General features: G+C 40.8%; 1 protein-coding gene across 5 annotated transcripts in view; it reads left to right on the plus strand.

The window, feature by feature from the left end:
* Positions 1 to 20028, plus strand: part of MEI1 (meiotic double-stranded break formation protein 1) — a 957414-nt gene that overhangs the window by 64841 nt on the left and 872545 nt on the right. For 4 of the 5 annotated variants that reach the window (XM_075833600.1, XM_075833605.1, XM_075833603.1 and 1 more), the window contains 2 exons: positions 4958 to 5063; positions 15668 to 15871. In XM_075833600.1, coding sequence (XP_075689715.1) covers positions 4958 to 5063; positions 15668 to 15871 — 310 coding nt within the window. The remainder of the gene's footprint in view (positions 1 to 4957; positions 5064 to 15667; positions 15872 to 20028) is intronic. The other variant, XM_075833602.1, reaches the window with a different exon arrangement.

The raw sequence follows: 20028 nt of genomic DNA on the forward strand, positions 1-20028 counted from the left end.
CTGTGATTTTCAGTTTTTTTTTAAAATATAATCTATCTCTCACTGGTAAAATTAACCTAGCCTAAAAATTCTAGACTGTTCATGTCTTTGACAGTGGGCAAACTTACAAAAGCAGCAAGGGATCAAATACTTATTTCCTTCACTATATATATATATATATATATATATATATATATATATATATATATATACAGTCCAAGGGTAGATGAACACAGCACTCCAAAAATTCAACAAATCAGGCCATGTGCTCGTTACCTGGGGGTGAATCAATTCCCCAATATCCAATAGAGAAAAATATAGAGCGCAGTAACGGCACCAGGACTTCAAGGTAGATGAAAGCAAAAGTGGATTTATTTCACCTCAACACAGCAACGTTTCGGTTCAACAGGAACCTTTCTCAAGCCATAATAAACTGAATAAAGTGTCAAGTATTTATAGGAGGAGCATACATCAATCGGCAATAAAACAATTATATGTATAAATCCATCAAAACATGTACAAAATATATGCCAGTATTGAAAAAAAAACATTCATAGAGTGCACATAATTTTTCCACTGTGAAATATATAGAAACAATACAATATACATAAAAAGTGTAGTAATAATTGCAAGTAACACTGTAAATGAAGGCAATTTAAGATAATTGGAAGCAGGCAGAAGCTAATTATACTGTAGCACCAATATACTCACTGTAAATCGTTCAGTATGTAAAGAGATGAAAAGTGCGCCCGACACACACGTGTGTGTCTAGTGCGCATATCCCAAGATGGCGGCCGCACCGGATATTCAATCCGGTGGAACGCATCAGACAGCAGGTCCCCACTGCGCACGCGCCACGACGGAGCTTGCGTTCCACCGTTCCTGCGCATGCGTCAGCCGGGAATTAGCTAAACAGAACCTATGGATTTCTGAAAATAACGTAATATCTAAATTAGACCATAGTCCACACAATATATTGGACTCAGTTGTCCATCCATCAGGAATTAGATAGATATTGGACCGCCTATACAGATAGGAAGGCTAGATCAAACAAATATATGTACACAGATACCATGCTGTTGGTGTAATATGCGGCCCCCTAGTGGTAGAAAAATAGATCTATATGTCATGATGTCTCAATATAATGTGACTGTAGTCACCAATGGGAAAACTACGAATATTATATTAAAGGGAAAATTTACACTCCAATCAAGGATATCAGATATTCCCAATAAATATCATGGCAGAGAAAGACACATCCGCCAAAATAACGCAACATGTGTAAATATCAACGCTGAGCCCATATTTAAATGGAGACATAAACTAACATTTATTGAGAATACCAGGGAGGAAATACAAATATCAACAGCATTGGAACTATACGGTCCAAATAAACAATTCTTTTAGATTATAATTGAATTAGCTATCTCATTAGAGCTCTGCTAATGTATATTCCAAGTGTAACGTTGGCGCTTTTAATGAGAGGAAGACTTCTGCCGCTTTCGAATGTCTCTGCAATTATGTGTCTAGAAAGTGGAAGAAAAAAATGCATTAATATACAAAATATGTAAATTTAAAAACAAATATATAAAATATGTATATTCAAAAAAAGGTCGAAATAAGACCTCAGTTGAACTATACATTACAGACACAAATTATACCTTCGAGAACGTCAACCAATCATATCTCTATAGATCCGCGGGAGAGAACAAGTGAACCGTCACTATCTCAAATATGTGGGCCACAAGGATATTCTATGTTCAGCCCCTTGGGAGACATGGTTTCCAATCTAAAGATCCACTCAAGCTCTTTTCTTTTGAGTATCAAACCCCTGTCACCGCCACGTCTCAGCTGAGGCACAGAGTCAATGACTCTGAATCTCAACTGTGATAAACTATGTTTCTTCTCAACAAAATGTCTCGACACTGGTAGATCTTGTCTCTTAGTATTGATGTTTGATTTGTGATTTCTCATCCTGAGACGTACCTCTGTAGTGGTCTCACCAACATAGTGAACACCACATGGGCAGCTCAACAGATAAATCACATAAGATGATTGGCACGTAAAAAAGCCTTTGATGTTTATTGACTGGCCAGTTTGTGGGTGATTGAAAGTGCCACCCTTGATCATCATATCACAGATGTTGCAACCAAGACATGGGAAACACCCATGTTTCGGGGGGGCCAGAAACATCTGATTTTTCCGTTGTGACCCAATATCAGCCTTAACCACACAATTTTTTTGTGTTTTACCTCTCCTATATGCCATCATAGGTCTCTCCTGGAATTCAGTAACCCTCGGAAGAGCTCTCTCTAGCATCTTCCAATCCCTCCTCAAAATCCCACCGATCTGTGGGCTTAATGAGGAGAAAGTGGAGATAAATGGTAACCGAACATTCTTGTTAACAACAGTCTGACCACTGAGAAGGTCCTGTCTATCCAACAGATCCACCTTCCGTCTATTAAAATCCAACACATAATCTGGATACCCCCGATCTGAAAATTTTTTGCACATTTGGTTGAGTCTTGAGGACACTTTATCCTCCTGCCTCACCACTCTTTTAACTCTAATCAGCTGACTGTAAGGCAATGACTTCAACAGCATACTTGGATGACCGCTAGTGAAATGTAAGAGATTGTTTCTGTCCGTTTTTTTGGAAAACAGATCAGAAACCAATCCATTTTTCAGATCGGGGGTATCCAGATTATGTGTTGGATTTTAATAGACGGAAGGTGGATCTGTTGGATAGTCTCTCTCTCTCTCTCTCTCTCTCTCTCTCTCTCTCTCTCTCTATCTATATCTATATATATATATATATATATATATATATATATATACTAGTTCTACTCAATGAATTAGAATAACATAAAAAACTTGATTTATTTCAGTAATTCAATTCAAAAAGTGAAACTCATATAAAAAGTGGTAGTCCTAGCATCGTACATAACTGTGATGCTAGGAGCCCGGCTCCCTGCAGTGTGTTCGGTCCAGGACTTGCGGCCGAAATACGTCCGTCAATTACGGACGTAATGACCTCGTGTGAACATACCCTAACTGTTTTTGTTGTGTTTTTCCACTTTCCTTTTCCAGCATTAGGAACTAAAAAGCAAGTGGTAGTGAGGACTGAGTAGCTGCTGTGCAGATTCACTCACTGTCTCACTCCTCCCACTTGCATTAGTTCCCGATGAACTAATCTTTGCCAGGGATGTGAACTAAATGAGTTAGTTCACTTTGAAGATTAGTTCATTTTGAACTAATTATTCATGAACTACCCATCACTACTTTCTTGTGGAATTCATCACCTAGGTCTCCTCAAAGGTGGCATCCCTAATTGGCAGTTTCTTCGAGTTCCGAGAAACTGCTCTTTGTCCAACTTTAATGTGAAGACAGGTTTTTGAGGCTGGGGTACCCAAACAAATGTTCTTATTGGTGCAGTGGCTTCAAATAGAATGGGCCCACCGGTCCCACGTCTATGTGATGGAAATTATGGTATTCTTTTGATGATCAGTATCTTTGACTGTTAATCTAAATGTATAATGGGTGTTTTAAAATCATATTGTGGAATATTGAAACTGGACCTAGATGTGAGTGAAGTGGTGACATTGAGACCAACGTTGACATACCGTAGAGGCCGTAACTTGAGGGATCGCCTTGTTAGAAGCCATCTGGCCCCGCAGAGTAGTAATACTTTGTGGCTGGGTCATACCAATATCAAGGGTACAAATCGGTGTGGCTCTTGTAAGGCCTGCCAATATATTCTTACAGGGAAAACCTTTAAGAGTGTCACCACGGGAAAAGAATACTCAAATATGGACTTTGTCAATTGCAAGACATCAGGGGTAGTGTACTTGGTCAATTGCCCCTGTCCCCTTAACTATGTGGTGAAGACAATCCGCCAATTTAGGCGTGGTATCTTGAACCACATAGGGGACATCCTAGGGAAGAAGATCGTCCCTTAGCCAGACATGTTTGGCAATGTCACGGAGGAGATCCAAGTTGCCTCAAATTTCAAGGCATAGAGAAAATCAGCCCACCCCTGTGAGGTGGCAATTTGGACAATTATTTGTTGCACAAAGAAGCCCAGTGGACTTTTAGGCTTAAATTCACAAAACCACCGGGACTTAATTACTCTATTTCGTATGCTCCATTCATAGTGTAGGGAGGTATACCCTTCTACACTGTTGTACCTTGTTCTATTCTCCCTTTGTGTTTTCCTTCCTCCCACAATAAACCTTCCCCCACCGCCATCCCGTTCTTTATGGGGAGAGTGGGGACTTTGATAATTATGATATGGGCGTAGTGGGCTATGTCTAATTATCTAAAATCCACTTTTTGAACTAATTGTGTATACTTCAGGACTGTCTATATGTGCCCGTAAGAAATGCCGCCATGACTAATGACCAGGGTTAGGGTGACCCTTTTTGCGAGTATAACAGGTAGAACTGTTCACTGCTCATCACTGCCGTGAATGGTGACTGACTATATATCACCTTGTATAGCCTGTATCATCATCACTGTTCGTTCTGGCTTCCTGTGTCCAGCATGTCAGCGTAAGTGAACGCCGTAACAAAAAAGTAAAGTAAAATGCCAGAATTGCTGTTTTTTGGTCACCTCATCTCCCACAAAAAATGGAATTAACAGTGATAAAAAATGTGCATATGCCCCAAAATGATGCCATGAAAAACTACAACTCGTACCTCAAAAATCAAGCCCTCATACGGCAATAAAAGTTATGTCTTTTGGAATGTGGGGGAGGAAAAAATGTATGTCCGAAAAATGGCTGCGTCAGGAAGGGGTTTACACTTGTGGGAATAATTAGGGAGATATAGAGGGCTACTGTGTTATTTCTTGAGACACAACTTCTGTAGAAAAAACACATCTTTTTCCATCTACAATATTTTATAATGTCTCTTAAAACCTGTTCTTGAAATGTGTGCGTCAAACCGAAAAGATGACAGGTCCTGTTTACATTTTTTAGCTATCAGAGGTTACCAGCATGAGATTATGCCTACCAATTCTTAACTTCCTGGGAAAACTTGTAGATGCAATGCCAAGTGTTGCTGAAGTTATAGCTACAGATCATTGTAAGTATCTTTTAAACGTTTGCTCAGCATGTTTTATAAGATAATGTGATTTATTTAAGACTGTCACCTACACAGAGATGTTTTTTTTTCACATTTCTCACAATAACTTGCTTAAAGTGATTTGACCTAATTTTACATATGAAACTTTGAAAATTGTTGAAAAAAAAAAAAGAGCTGAAATTACCATAAGCACTCAATATATAGTTTGTTACTATGGTACCTAATGAACCAAATAAATTTAGTATATGGACATTGACTTTACAGTAGCGCTCCCGTGAGTTCAGCCATTATTTGCTCAATTTAATAAAAAAAAAAAAAATCATTACTTTCAAGCAACTCAAAGTTGTATACTAAGTCATAAACTATAATCATGAAATAGCGTGATCTCAGTTTTAACATATATTTGTCTATATTGCAAGCTTCTGATTTTTGTGCCAAAGTTTTCAGTGCACCAGACTGCAAGAAAAATGGTTGCAAATTAATTTAAAACTTTGGATGAGTGAGTGCAGTGGCGTAGCTATAGGAGTCGCAGTTGCGACCGAGCCCCTAAACCTGGGGGGCCCACGGGCCCCCGTTGCCATACAGCATGCTTGTTAAAAATGTATTTTCTCTCACGTGAAGCCGGCACTTCCTGGTTACGGTCACATGGTACACTTAGTGTACCATGTGACCGTGTTGTCACGTGACACGTCTTCCAGCCAGTGCAGTGGAAGAGCTGGTGCGGAGGACTCCAGGTGAGCTGCAGAGTCTTTATTGTAATGTGTTGTGTTGTCTTGTAATGTATTGTGTTGGCTTGTAATGTATTGTGTTGTATTGTGCTGTTTGCGGTGGAGACTGGGGGCCCGTTAAATGAAAGCCCCCCCTCCTCTCTCCACCGCAAACTTCACAATACAACACAACACAATACATTACACACTGTTGGTCGCGTCCCCCTGGGGATTCGTGTGAAGACCTCCGGGGGGTCGCGAGTCACTCACCGAGGTCCCGGTTCCATTCAATGCTGGAGCAGGGAGCTGACGTCTCCTTGATCCAGCATTCACTGTGCCCTGAGCGGCTCGACGCAGGCAGGCGGGATGTAGCGACATCATCGCGCCCGCCTGCGCTGAGTCACTCATAGCACCCACCGGAGGAGACGAAGGAACGGGGATAGGTAAGTAATTATGCTATTTTTCTATTATGCACATATGGGGGCATTATACTGTATGGGGGGCTGATATTGCGGGGGGAGCATTATACTGCATGGGTGGCTGATATGGCATGGGGGCTGATAAGATGGGGGGGCATTATACTGCATGGGGGTTGATATGGGGGAATTATACTGTATGGGTAGCTCATATGTGGGGCATTATACTGTATGGGGAGCTCATATGGGGGGCATTATACTGCATGGGGGTTGATATGGGGGAATTATACTGTATGGGTAGCTCATATCTGGGGCATTATACTGTATGGGGGGCATTATACTGTATGGGGGGCATTATACTGTATGGGGAGCTCATATGGGGGGCATACTGTATGGGGAGCTCATATGGGGGCATTTTACTGTATGGGGAGCTTATATGGGGGCATTACACTGTATGGGGAGCTCATATGGGGGGGCATTATACTGTATGGGAGCTGATATAAAGGCATTATACTGTATGGGGGAGCTGATATGGGAGGCATTATACTGTATGGGGAGCTGATATGGAGGGGCATTATACTGTATGGGAAGCTCATATGGGGGGCATTGTACTGTATGGGGAGCTGATATGGGGGGCATTTTACTGTATGGGACGCTGATATGGGGGCATTATACTGTATGGGGAGCTGATATGGAGGGCACTATAATGTATGGGGGCAGCTATGTGGGGCATTATACTGTAGGGGCTGTTATGGGGAGCATTATACGGTATGGGGGGGCATTATACGTTATGGGGCATTATACTGTGTGGGGGCAGCTATGGGAGCATTATACTGTGTGGGGGCATTATACTATGGGGGCTGTTGGGCAAGGCGTCTGGGCATAGGCGCGCGCAGCGGTCTGATGATGGTGGTGTTGGGGAGGGGGAGGGGTAGGGGGGCCCAAGCTGAATTCTTATACCCGGGCCCATGAGCCTTTAGTTACGCCCCTGGGTTTGTGGCAACTCATGTTAAGGAGTATGTAATTCAGTTTTGGGCTTCAAATTGTAAAAAGGATATGGGAGAGCTGGAGAGGGTTTAAAGGCGGGCAACTTGATTCTTAAAAGGGATGGGAGGTGTCTCTTATAATGAAGGACTAGAAAATTGGGCTTTTTTAGTTGCCTTAAAAAGATGCCTTATGCAGGGGCAGATTGGGAGCTTAACCCCTTCCCTCTTTGGCCACTTTTGACCTTCCTGACAGAGCCTTATTTTTCAAATCTGACATGTTTCACTTTATGTGGTAATAACTTCGGAATGCTTTTACCTATCCAAGCGATTCTGAGATTGTTTTCTCGTGACACATTGGACTTTGTTACTGGCAAAATTTGCCCGATACATTCAGTATTTAATTGTGAAAAACACCAAAATGTAGCAAAAAATTGCAAAAATTAGCATTTTTCTCAATTTAAATGTATCTGCTTGTAAGACAGGCAGTTATACCACACAAAGTTGTTGCTAATTAGCATCCCCCATATGTCTACTTTAGTTTGGCATAGTTTTTTAAACATCCTTCTATTTTTCTAGGACGTTACAAGGGTTAGAACGTTAGCAGCAATTTCTCACATTTTCAAGCAAATTTCTAAATGCTAATTTTACAGGGGGCAGTTCAGTTGTGAAGTGGCTTTGAGGTCCTTAGATATTAGAAACCCCCAATAAGTCACCCTATTTTAAAAACTGCACCCCTCAAAGTATTTAAAACCGCATTTAGAAAGTTTCTTAACCCTTTAGGCTGGATTCACACGAGCATGTTACGTCTGTAAAGGACGGAACGTATTTCGGCCGGAAAACCCGGACCGAACACACTGCAGGGAGCCGGGCTCCTAGCATCATAGTTTTGTACAATGCTAGGAGTCCTTGCCTCTCCGTGGAACTACTGTCCCATACTGAAAACATGATTACAGTACGGGACAGTTGTCCCGCAGCGAGGCAGGGACTCCTAGCGTTGTACATAACTATGATGCTAGGAGCCCGGCTCCTTGCAGTGTGTTCGGTCCAGGACTTGCAGCCGAAATACGTCCCGTCCATTACGAACGTAATGTGCTCGTGTGAATCCAGCCTTCGAGATTGCGCAGGAATTAAGGCAAAGTAGAGGTGATATTTACAAAGTTCATTATTTTTTTCAAGAAATTCAGTTTGAATCCATTTTTTTTGTACCACAGAAGGTTTTACCAGAGAAATGCAACTCAATATTTATTGCCCAGGTTCTGCAGTTTTAGGAAATATCCCACATGTGGCTCTAGTGTGCTACTGGACTGAAGCACCGGCCTCCGAAGCAAAAGTAGCACCTGGTGGATTTTGGGCCTCCTTTTTATTAGAATATATTTTAGGTACCATGTCAGCTTTGAAGAGGTCTTGTGGAACTAAAACAGTGGAAACCCCCCAAAAGTGACCCCATTTGGGAAACTATACCCCTCGAGGAATTTATTTAGGGGTGCAGAAAGCATTTTGACACGCCAGATTTTTCGCAAAAATTTTTGGAACTAGGCCATCAAAATGAAAATCTAAATTTTTTTCAAATAAAATGTAGGTTTAGCAAATTTTTTTTTCATTTCCAAAAGAACTAAAGTAGAAAAAGCACCACAACATTTATAGAGCAATTTCTCCCGAGTAAAACAATACCCCACATGTGGTAATAAACGGCTGTTTGGACACACGGCAGGGCTTAGAAGGGAAAGAGGGCCATTAGGCTCTTGGAGCTCAAATTTAGCAGGAATGGTTTGCGGAGGCCATGTCGCATTTGCAAAGCCCCTGAGGGGACAAAACAGTGAAAACCCCCAACAAGTGACCCCATTTTGGAAACTATACTCCTTGAGGAAATTATCTAGGGGTATAGTGAGCATTTTGACCCCAGAGGTTTTTTGCAGAAATTTTTGGAAGTAGACTGTGAAAATGAAAATCTAAATTTTTTTCAAATAAAATGTAGGTTTAGCTAATTTTTTGTTCATTTCCACAAGGACTAAAGGAGAAAAAGCACCATAAAATAATACCCCACATGTGGTCATAAACATCTGTTTGGACACACGGTAGGGCTCAGAATGGAAGGAGCACCATTTGGATTTTGGAATAGTTTCTGGGCGCCATGTCACATTTGCTGAGCCCCTGTAGTACTAGTACAGTGGAAACACCCCAAAAGTGACTCCATTTGGGAAACTGCACCACCTGAGGAATCATCTAGGAGTATAGTCAACATTTTTATCCCAAAGGTTCTTTGCTGAATTAATTAGAATTAAGCCATGAAAATGAAAAATATATATTTTTTTCCAACAAGATGTAGTTTTAGATCAACATTTTTCATTTTTACAAGGAATAGAGAAGAATATGCACCCCAACATTTGTAAAGAAATTTCTCCCGAGTATGGTAACACCCCATATGTCGTTATAATCAGCTGTTTACATATATGGGAGCATTCAGACGAAAAGGAGCGGTATTTATCTTTTGGAGCGTAGACTTTGCTGGAATGGTTTGCGGACGCCATGTTGCATTTGCAAAACCACTGATGTACCAAACAAGAGTGACCCCGTTTTAGAAATTACACCCCTAAAGGCATTTATCAAGGGGAGTAGTGAGAATTTAGACTCCACAGGTGTTTTTCAGAAATGAATACGCAGTGGATGGTGCAAAGTGAAAATTGCAATTTTTCCACTGATCTGCCTATTCACCGCACAATATGTTGTGCCCCTAGAGAATCTTACCCCATAAATTGTTAAGCGGGTTCTCCCGGGTATGGTAATGCCTTACTTGTGGCCATAAATTGCTGTTTGGGCACACTGTAGGGCTAAGAAGGGAAAGACCGCCATTTTGAGCATGGATTTTGCTTGGTAGTAGTTCTGTTTGGGGGTTTTGCTGGTGTTTCAGTTTATAATGTGGTGGCATATGTAAGCTGTGCGGAGAACATCAGGGCATAATAAGAGGGTATAATAATGGGGTAAATAATACAATTATCCATAGAAGTGTGTTACGATGTGAAGCGATCCGTTATGCGCAGGCCGGTGTCACACTGATAAACGGTTTTCTTATCACCCTTTTGTAACGCTTGGCACCTTTTGGGGACTTTTTCTCCTTCGTAGTTTAGGAAATATTGCTGGGAAAGTTTTGCGCTGGTATAATACGGGCGCCCTCGCTTCCAGCGGATGTGCTATGTCCCTTACCTGCCTAGTTCCTCAATACTAGGGCCCTGAAACTGAAGGAATGTTCCCCTCCGCATTGAGATGTTTTTTCATCACCGCATTACTAGTACCATAACTTTTTTATTTTTCAGTTGATTGAGCGGTGTGCGGGCTTGTTTTTTGCGAGACGGGCTGTAGATTTTATTGTTACCATTTTAGAACACATATGACTTTTTGATCACTTTGTATTTCATTTTTTGGTAAAGGAAATTACCAAAAACAAGCAATTCTGGAATCGTTTTTTATTGGGGTTTTTTTCGGCATCCACAGTGCGCCCTAAATTACATGTTAGCTTTATTCTGGGGGTCGATACGATTACGGTGATACCAAATTTATATCGTTTTTTTTTTAATGTATTGCAGCTTTTGCACAATAAAATCACTTTTTTTTAATAAAATCATTTGTTTTCTGTGTTGCCATATTCTAAGACCCATAACTTTTTTATTTTTGCGTGGACAAAGTTGTGTCAGGGATTCTATTTTGTGGCACGGATTGTCGTTTTTATTGGTACTATTTTGGAGTAAATGTGATTTTTTTTGTTATCACTTTTTATAGCATTTTTTGGGAGGAGATGTGACCTAAAAACAAAGATTCTGGCGTTGTTTTTCATGTTTTTTTTAAGCCGTTCACCGTGCGGATTAATTTACATAATAGTTTTGTAGTTTGGGTCGTCATGAACGTGGCGATACCAATTATGTATAGTTTTTTTTACGGTTTTTCCCATAATAAAAGACTTACTATGGGAAAAAAGGCAGTTTAGCTTTTTTTTTTTAACTTGAAACATGTGTTTTTTTTTGGTTTTACGACATTTTTATTTACTTTTTTTTTACTTTTTTGACTTGTCCCACTAGGGCACTTGAGGGCCTGATGCTCCGATCGCTACTCGAATACACTGCACTACATACGCAGTGCAGTGTATTAGCGCTGTCAGTTATTCACTGACAGCAAGCCTATGAGGACATGCCGCAGGCGGGTCCTCATCGGCTCCCGTACAAGGCAGACTCGGACGCCATTTTTTGGCGTCCCATTGCCATAGCAACCCAGCGATTACGTCGCTAGGTTGCCGGTCGGGTTAAAACCCATCAGATGCTGCGCTCTATTGAGAGCAGCATCTGAGGTTTTAATCAGCCGGATTGGAGAATAGCTCCGGTCCTGGCAGTTACAGGAGGGTGCCAGCTGTATAATACAGCTGTCACCTCTCGGTGATGGTGCGGGCTCTGCTTCTGAGCCTGCACCATCACTGCGACGTAACTGTACTGCGGTTTGCGGGAACACCTTCCCGGCAGCGCCGTATATATACTATGTTCAGAAGGGTGGTAGCGCCATTTGGCTTTTGGAGCGTGGATTTTGCTTGGTAGTAGTCTTGTTTGGAGTCTTACTGGTGTTTCCGTTTATAATGTGGGAGTACATGTAAGCCAGGCGGAGTATATAAGGGGCATAGTTAGGTGGTATAATAAAGGGGTAAAAAAAAACAATAAAATAATCCATAGATATTTGTTACGCTGTAACCCAATCCTTTCTGCACAGGCCGGTGTCTCACTAATAAATGGTCCTTACTTATTCCCCTTTTGGTCCATACTCGGTGTCTTTGCAGTTTGGGGAATTTTGCTGGGAAAGTGTTGTCCTGGTATAATACGGGCGCCCTCGCTTCCAGCAGTTATGTTTGGGCCCTCCCCTTCCTGGTTCCCTAATTTTAGGGTCCTTGATAATTCGCCACTTGAAACAGAAGAAACGTTCCCTTCGGGTCGGCACAACTGCATATTTTTTCTTTCCTGACTTATTGGAGCCTTAACTAATTTTATTTTTTCATAGACGTAGTGGTATGAGGGCTGTTTTTTTTACGTGACTAGCTGTAGTTTTTATTGGTAACATGTTGGGGTACATGCGACTTTTTGATCACTTGTTATCCTTTTTTTTTTGGGAGGCAAGGTGACCAAAAAACAGCAATTCTGGCATATTTTTTTAGTTCTTTTTATACAGCGTTCACCACGCGTTATAAATTACATGTTACCTTTATTCTGCGGGTCAATCCGATTCTGGCGATACCTAATTTATAGCACTTTTTTATGTTTTACATCTTTTTGCACAATAAAATAACTTTTGTGAAGAGAATGGATTTTTTCTGATGCCAAGTTGTGAGAGCCATAACGGTTGTAATTTTTTCGTTGACGGAGCTGTATGAGGGCTTGTTTTTTGCGAGACGAGTGACCAAAAAATAGCAATTATGTCAGTATTTTTTAGTTTTTTGTTTTTTTTACGGCGTTTACTGTGCGGAATAAATAACATAATATTTTTATAGTTCAGGTCGTTACGGTCGCAGCGATACCAAATATGTATGGCTTTATTATTTTTTTCATTAATAAATAACTTGATAAGGGAGAAAGGGCGATTGTGTTTTATGTTATTACTTGAAACTTGTATTATATTTTTTACAACTTTTATTTTATTTTTACTTTTTTTACACTTTTTTTTACACTTTTCTTTAGTCCCACTAGTGGACTTGAAGGTCCAACTGTTTGTTTGATGTTCTAATACATTGCACTACCTATGTAGTGCAATGTATTATAACTGTCAGTTGTTCAGTGACGGCAAGCCGATCAGGCTCCGCCTCCGGACGGGGCCTAATCAGCTTCCGTAATGGCAGATAGGAAGCCATTGTTAGGTCTCCTGTTGCCATAGTAGCAGTCGCCAGCCTTGCCATCGCATGGCAGGCTGCCGAATTGATACAAACCCCTTTGATGCAGCGATCGCATTGGATCGCTGCATTGAAGGGGTTAATGGCAGGAATCGGAGATAGCTCCGGTTCCTGCCTTTACAGTGGGATGTCCGCTGTAACATACAGCGGACACCCACGCTGATGACGCCGGCTCAGCTTCTGAGCCGGAAGCTGAGCTGGAAGCTGATCCGGCGCCATCTTGCCGATGGTACCGGAAGCCTTTTGGGCCCCGCCGACGACAGGGCATAGGAGGATTTAGTTGCTGGCAGACCGGGAGGTAAGTATTAGGCCTCCGATCGCCTTTGCAGCCACCGGCAACCCAGCGATCATGTTGCTGGGGTGCCGGGGGGGCTAAAAACTCCTCACATTCTGCGATCTCTATTGAATGCAGCATGTGAGGGGTTAATCGGTCGGATCGGAGGCTAGCACCGGTCCTGGCCAATACCTTAGGTTGCCAGCTGTAACATACAGCTGTCACCCAGCGGTTATGTCGCTGGCTCAGCTCCTGAGCCAGCTCCATCTCCTTCACGTACAGTTACGTGGAATTGCGGGAAAACACCAGCTCCCATCACGTAACTGTGCGTGAAAATACGGGAAGGGGTTAAGGACTATAGTTTTAGAAAGTATAGTTTGTAATTGGATTGAGAATTGGCTCAAAGACCGTATCCAGAGTTGTGGTCAATGATTCCTACTCTGAATGGTCCAGGGTTCCGTGCTGGAATCACTATTATTCATCTAATTTATTAATGATATAGAGGATGGGATTAATAGCACTATTTCTATTTTTGCAGATGACACCAAGCTATGTAGTAATGTTCAGTCTATGGAAGATGTTTGTGAATTGCAAGCGGATTTGAACACACTGTGTTTGGACGTCCACTTGGCAAATTAAGTTTAATGTAGATAAATGTAAAGTTATGCATCTGGGTACCAACAACCTGCATGCATCATATGTCCTAGGGGGAACTACACTGGGGGATTTACTTGTTGAGAAGGATCTGGGTGTACTTGTAAATCATAAACTAAATAACAGCATGCAATGTCAATCAGCTGCTTCAAAGGCCAGCAGGATATTGTCGTGTATTAAGAGGCATGGACTCGCGGGACAGGGATGTAATATTACCACTTTACAAAGCATTAGTGAGGCCTCATCTAGAATATGCAGTTCAGTTCTGGGTCCAGTTCATAGAAAGGATGCCCTGGAGTTGGAAAAATTACAAAGAAGAGCAACGAAGCTAATAAGGGGCATGGAGAATCTAAGTTATGAGGAAAGATTAAAAGAACTAAACCTATTTAGCCTTGAAAAAAGACGACTAAGGGGGGACATGATTAACTTATATAAATATATTAATGGCACATACAAAAAAATATGGTGAAATCCTGTTCCATGTAAAACCCCCTCAAAAAACAAGGGGGCACTCCCTCCGTCTGGAGAAAAAAAGGCTCAACCTGCAGAGGCGACAAGCCTTCTTTACTGTGAGAACTGTGAATCTATGGAATAGCCTACCGCAGGAGCTGGTCACAGCAGGGACAGTAGATGGCTTTAAAAAAGGGTTAGATAATTTCCTAGAACAAAAAAGTATAAGCTGCTATGTACAGACATTTTTACTTCCCCTTTCCCATCCCTTGGTTGAACTTGATGGACGTGTCTTTTTTTTAACCGTACAAACTATGTAACTATGTATGTAACCAAATTGAGTGAGAAAGGTTGAACTTGATGGACCTATCTTTTTGTACCTATGTATGTACGTATGTATGTATGTAAGTAACTTTAGTTTAGAACATAACACTTCTATGATGCTAATCTTTGCCAAAAGAGAACAGCGACAAGGAACTGACATTTGAATGGCCGCTTGATGTCCACTCACATGTTAATTCCCTGCAGAGACGCTTGAGCAAGGAGGAGGTGGATATATATATATATATATATATATATATAGAATTATTTTTTTTAATAGCAACATACTGGCACTGTTTTATGGAGGTAGTGCCTGACTGGGACTGTTAAATGGGGCACTCTGGCTCATTAACATTGGCATGTGGTTCAATTGACAAAAAAAAAGAGTTGTAGCTAATGAGGTGTACAAAAAGAATGAACCCCTTCCTGCAAATTGGCGTACATGTACGTCATAAGCAAAAGGTAATGCACATACATGTAGGTCAGGGTGATTCTACAGAAGCTGTGAGCAATCTTATACCTCCTTTAATGCCCAAAAGATGTCTGCTACCTAAAGGGGTTAATATTCCTGCGAATTCGTTGTGTAGTATTCCATACAATACATATTGATTTTCTAATGTAAATTGAATAAAGACTGAATGTATTAAGTCTCAATCCTTTATCCTTAGTTTAGACATAAGGCTCAAGGGCTGGTGATATATTCATAAAACCCATGTATAACTGGTGATTTTTGATGCTTTAACAGTGTTCTCTCTGGATTTCTGTATAATGTTAAAATTATGTGTTCCAATCATTATATATATTTATATGGCTAGGGAAGTATTTTATAACATACTTTCATATAACTACTCTGCTAATTACCATATTCGCTATTTTGTCAAGACAACCTTGTAGAACAGTTGCCACAGGGATTGATGTACCCTAATGAAGAACTGAAGGCTGCTGTGTGTTACTTGTATGGCAAGCTTTACTCTTCATCTGCTGCAACACTAAAACTTGATGATCATTTCACTAATAATCTTTGTGAACTTTTTCTGTCTACGCTGGAAAATGCACAGACAAAAGAATTACAGATCAATTGTATGGGTAAGCATACTACATTCATAAAGATTTATTAGGCTTGCAATGTATTCATTTTAATATTTTACCATAATAAACCGTAAATTACCTATATTTTTCTTTGAGTATTACTGTTAATTAGCATTAATGAAGTATTGCCTGGTAAATTTTCGCAGAATCACATCACAGTTGTAATTAGAAGAGAGTAATAAGATGTATCCTTTTTTGTACGTCTCTTTTACTAAAAGCTCCACTCTGATTTTAACCCCTTCCCGACATCCGCCGTATATATACGGCGCTGTCGGGAGGTGCTTCCCGCAAAGTGCCGTATATGTACGGCGCAGTGATGGTGCGGGCTCAGAAGCAGAGCCGGCACCATCACCGCGGGGTGACAGCTGTATTATATAGCTGGCACCCTCCTGTAACTGCCAGGACCGGAGCTATTCTCCGATCCGGCAGATTAACCCCTCAGATGCTGCGCTCAATAGATGGCGTCCGAGTCTGCCTTGTACGGTAGCCGATGAGGACCCGCCTGCGGCGTGTCCTCATAGGCTTGCTGTCAGTGAATAACTGACAGCGCTAATACACTGCACTACGTATGTAGTGCAGTGTATTAGAGTAGCGATCGGGGCATCAGGCCCTCATGTCCCCTAGTGGGACAAGTAAAAAAAGTAAAAAAAAGTTAATAAAAATGTGGTAAAACAATAAAAACACACACATTTCAAATAAAAATAAAGCTAAACTGACTTTTTTCCCATAGTAAGTCTTTTATTATGGGAAAAACCGTAAAAATAAAAAAAACGATACATAATTGGTATCGCCGCGTCCGTAACGACCCAAACTACAAAACTATTATGTAATTTATCCCGCACGGTGAACGCGGTAAAAAAAAACATGAAAAACAGCGCCAGAATCTTTGTTTTTAGGTCACATCTCCTTCCAAAAAATGCTATAAAAAGTGATAAAAAAGTCACATTTGCTCCAAAATAGTACTAATAAAAAATGACAATCCGTGCCGCAAAAAATAATCCCTGACACCGCTTTGTGCACGCAAAAATAATAAAGTTATGGGTCTTAGAATGTCGACACAGAAAACAAATGATTTTATAAAAAAAGTGATTTTATTGTGCAAAAGCTGCAATACATAAAAAAAACTATATAAATTTGGTATCGCCGTAATCGTATCGACCCGCAGAATAAAGCTAACATGTAATTTAGGGCGCACTGTGGATGCCGATAAAAAAAACAATAAAAAACTATTCCAGAATTGCTTGTTTTTGGTAATTTCCTTTACCAAAAAATAAAATAAAAAGTGATCAAAAAGTCGTCTGTGTTCTAAAATGGTACCAATAAAATCTACAGCCCGTCTCGCAAAAAACAAGCCCGCACACCGCTCAATCAACTGAAAAATAAAAAAGTTACGGCACTAGTAATGCGGTGATGAAAAAAACATCTCAATGCGCAGGCCGGAGGGGAACATTCCTTCAGTTTCAGGGCCCTAGTATTTAGGAACTAGGAAAGGGAATGGACATAGCACATCCGCTGGAAGCGAGGGCGTCCGTATTATACCAGCGCAAAACTTTCCCAGTAATATTTCCCAAACTACGAAGGAGAAAAAGTCCCCAAAAGGTGCAGACCGTTACTAAAGGGGGATAAGAAAGATAACCGTTTATCAGTGTGACACTGGCCTGTGCATAACGGATCGCTTCACAGCGTAACACACACCTATGGATAATTGTATTATTTACCCCAATATTATACCCTCTTATTATGCCCTGATGTACTCCGCACAGATTACATATACCCCTGATATACTCCGCACAGATTACATATGCCCCCACATTATAAACGGAAATACCAGCAAAACCCCAAACAGAACTATTACCAAGCAAAATCCATGCTCAAAATGGCGGTCTTTCCCTTCTTAGCCCTACAGTGTGCCCAAACAGCAATTTATGGCCACAAGTAAGGCATTACCATACCCGGGAGAACCCGCTTAACAATTTATGGGGTAAGATTCTCTAGGGGCACAACATCTTGTGTGGTGAATGGGCAGATCAGTGGAGAAATTGCAATTTTCACTTTGCACCATCCATTGCGTATTCATTTCTGAAAAACACCTGTGGAGTCTAAATTCTCACTACACCCCTTGATAAATGCCTTTAGGGGTGTAGTTTCTAAAACGTGGTCACTTTTGTTTGGTACATCAGGGGTTTTGCAAATGCAACATGGCGTCCGCAAACCATTCCAGCAAAATCTACGCTCCAAAAGATAAATACCGCTCCTTTTCTTCTGAATGCTCCCATATATGTAAACAGCTGATTATAACGACATATGGGGTGTTACCATACTCGGGAGAAATTATTTTACAAATGTTGGGGTGCTTTTTCTTCTCTATTCCTTGTAAAAATGAAAAATGTGTATCTAAAACTACATCTTGTTGGAAAAAAATGTATTTTTCATTTTCATGGCTTAATTCTAATTAATTCAGCAAAAAACTTTTGGGATCAAAATTTTCACTATACCCCTAGATGATTCCTCAGGGTGTGCAGTTTCCCAAATGGAGTCACTTTTGGGGTGTTTCCACTGTACTAGTACTACAGGGGCTCAGCAAATATGACATGACACCCAGAAACCATTCCAAAATCCAAATGGTGCTCCTTCCATTCTGAGCCCTACCGTGTGTCCAAACAGATGTTTGTGACCACATGTGGGGTATTGTTTTACTCGGGAGAAGTTGCTTTACAAATGTTTCTCCTTCAGTCCTTGTGGAAATGGAAAAAAAATACCTAAACCTACATTTTCTTTGAAAAAATTTAGATTTTCATTTTTACGGCCTACTTACAATAAGTTCTGTAAAAGACCTGTGGGGTCAAACTGCTCACTGTACCCCTAGATAATTTCCTCATGGGGTGTAGTTTCCAAAATGGGGTCACTTGTTGGGGGTTTCCACTGTTTTGTCCCCTCAGGGGCTTTGCAAATGCGACATGGCCTCTGCAAACCATTCCTGCTAAATTTGAGTTCCAAAAGCCAAATGGCGCTCTTTCCCTTCTCAGCCTCGCCGTGTGTCCAAACAGCCGTTTATTACCACATGTGGGGTATTGTTTTACTCGGGAGAAATTTCTTTACAAATTTTATGGTGCTTTTTCTCCTTTAGTCCTTGTGGAAAGGAAAAAAAATTAGCTAAACCTACATTTTATTTGAAAAATGTAGATTTTCATTTTCACAGCCTACTTCCAATAATTTCTGCAAGAAACCTGTGGGGTCAAAATGCTCACTATACCCCTAGATAATTTCCTCAAGGGGTATAGTTTCCAAAATGGGGTCACTTGTTGGGGGTTTCCACTGTTTTGTCACCTCAGGGGCTTTGCAAATACGACATGGCCTCCGCAAACCATTCCTGCTAAATTTGAGCTCCAAGAGTTAAATGGCGCACTTTCCATTCTAAGCCCTGCCGTGTGTCCAAACAACCGTTTATTACCACATGTGGTGTATTGTTTTACTCGGGAGAAATTGCTCTACAAATGTTGTGGTGCTTTTTCTACTTTAGTTCTTTTGGAAATGAAAAAAAATTAGCTAAACCTACATTTTATTTGAAAAAATGTAGATTTTCATGGCCAAGTTCCAAAAATTTTTGCAAAAAAACTGGCCGGTCAATATGCTTGCTACACCCCTAGATAAATTCCTCGAGGGGTGTAGTTTTCCAAATGGGGTCACTTTTGGGGGGTTTCCAATGTTTTAGTTCCACTAGACCTGTTCAAAGCTGACATGGTGCCTAAAATATATTCTAATAAAAAGGAGGCCCAAAATCCACCAGGTGCTCCTTTGCTTCTGAGGCCGGTGCTTCAGTCCAGTAGCACACTAGGGCCATATGTGGGATATTTCCTAAAACTGCAGAATCTGGGCAATAAATATTGAGTTGCATTTCTTGGGTTAAACATTCTGTGGTACAAAAAAAAAAAATGGATTCAAAATGAATTTCTGGAAAAAAATAATGAACTTTGTAAATTTCACCTCTACTTTGCCTTAATTCCTGCGCAATGTCTAAAGGGTTAAGAAACTTTCTAAATGCTGTTTTGAATACTTTGAGGGGTGCAGTTTTTAATATGGGGTGACTTATTGGGGGTTTCTAATATATAAGGACCTCAAAGCCACTTCACAACTGAACTGGCCCCTGTAAAAAT

This window comes from Rhinoderma darwinii, chromosome 7 (assembly GCF_050947455.1).
Source record: "Rhinoderma darwinii isolate aRhiDar2 chromosome 7, aRhiDar2.hap1, whole genome shotgun sequence".
NCBI lineage: Eukaryota > Metazoa > Chordata > Amphibia > Anura > Rhinodermatidae > Rhinoderma > Rhinoderma darwinii.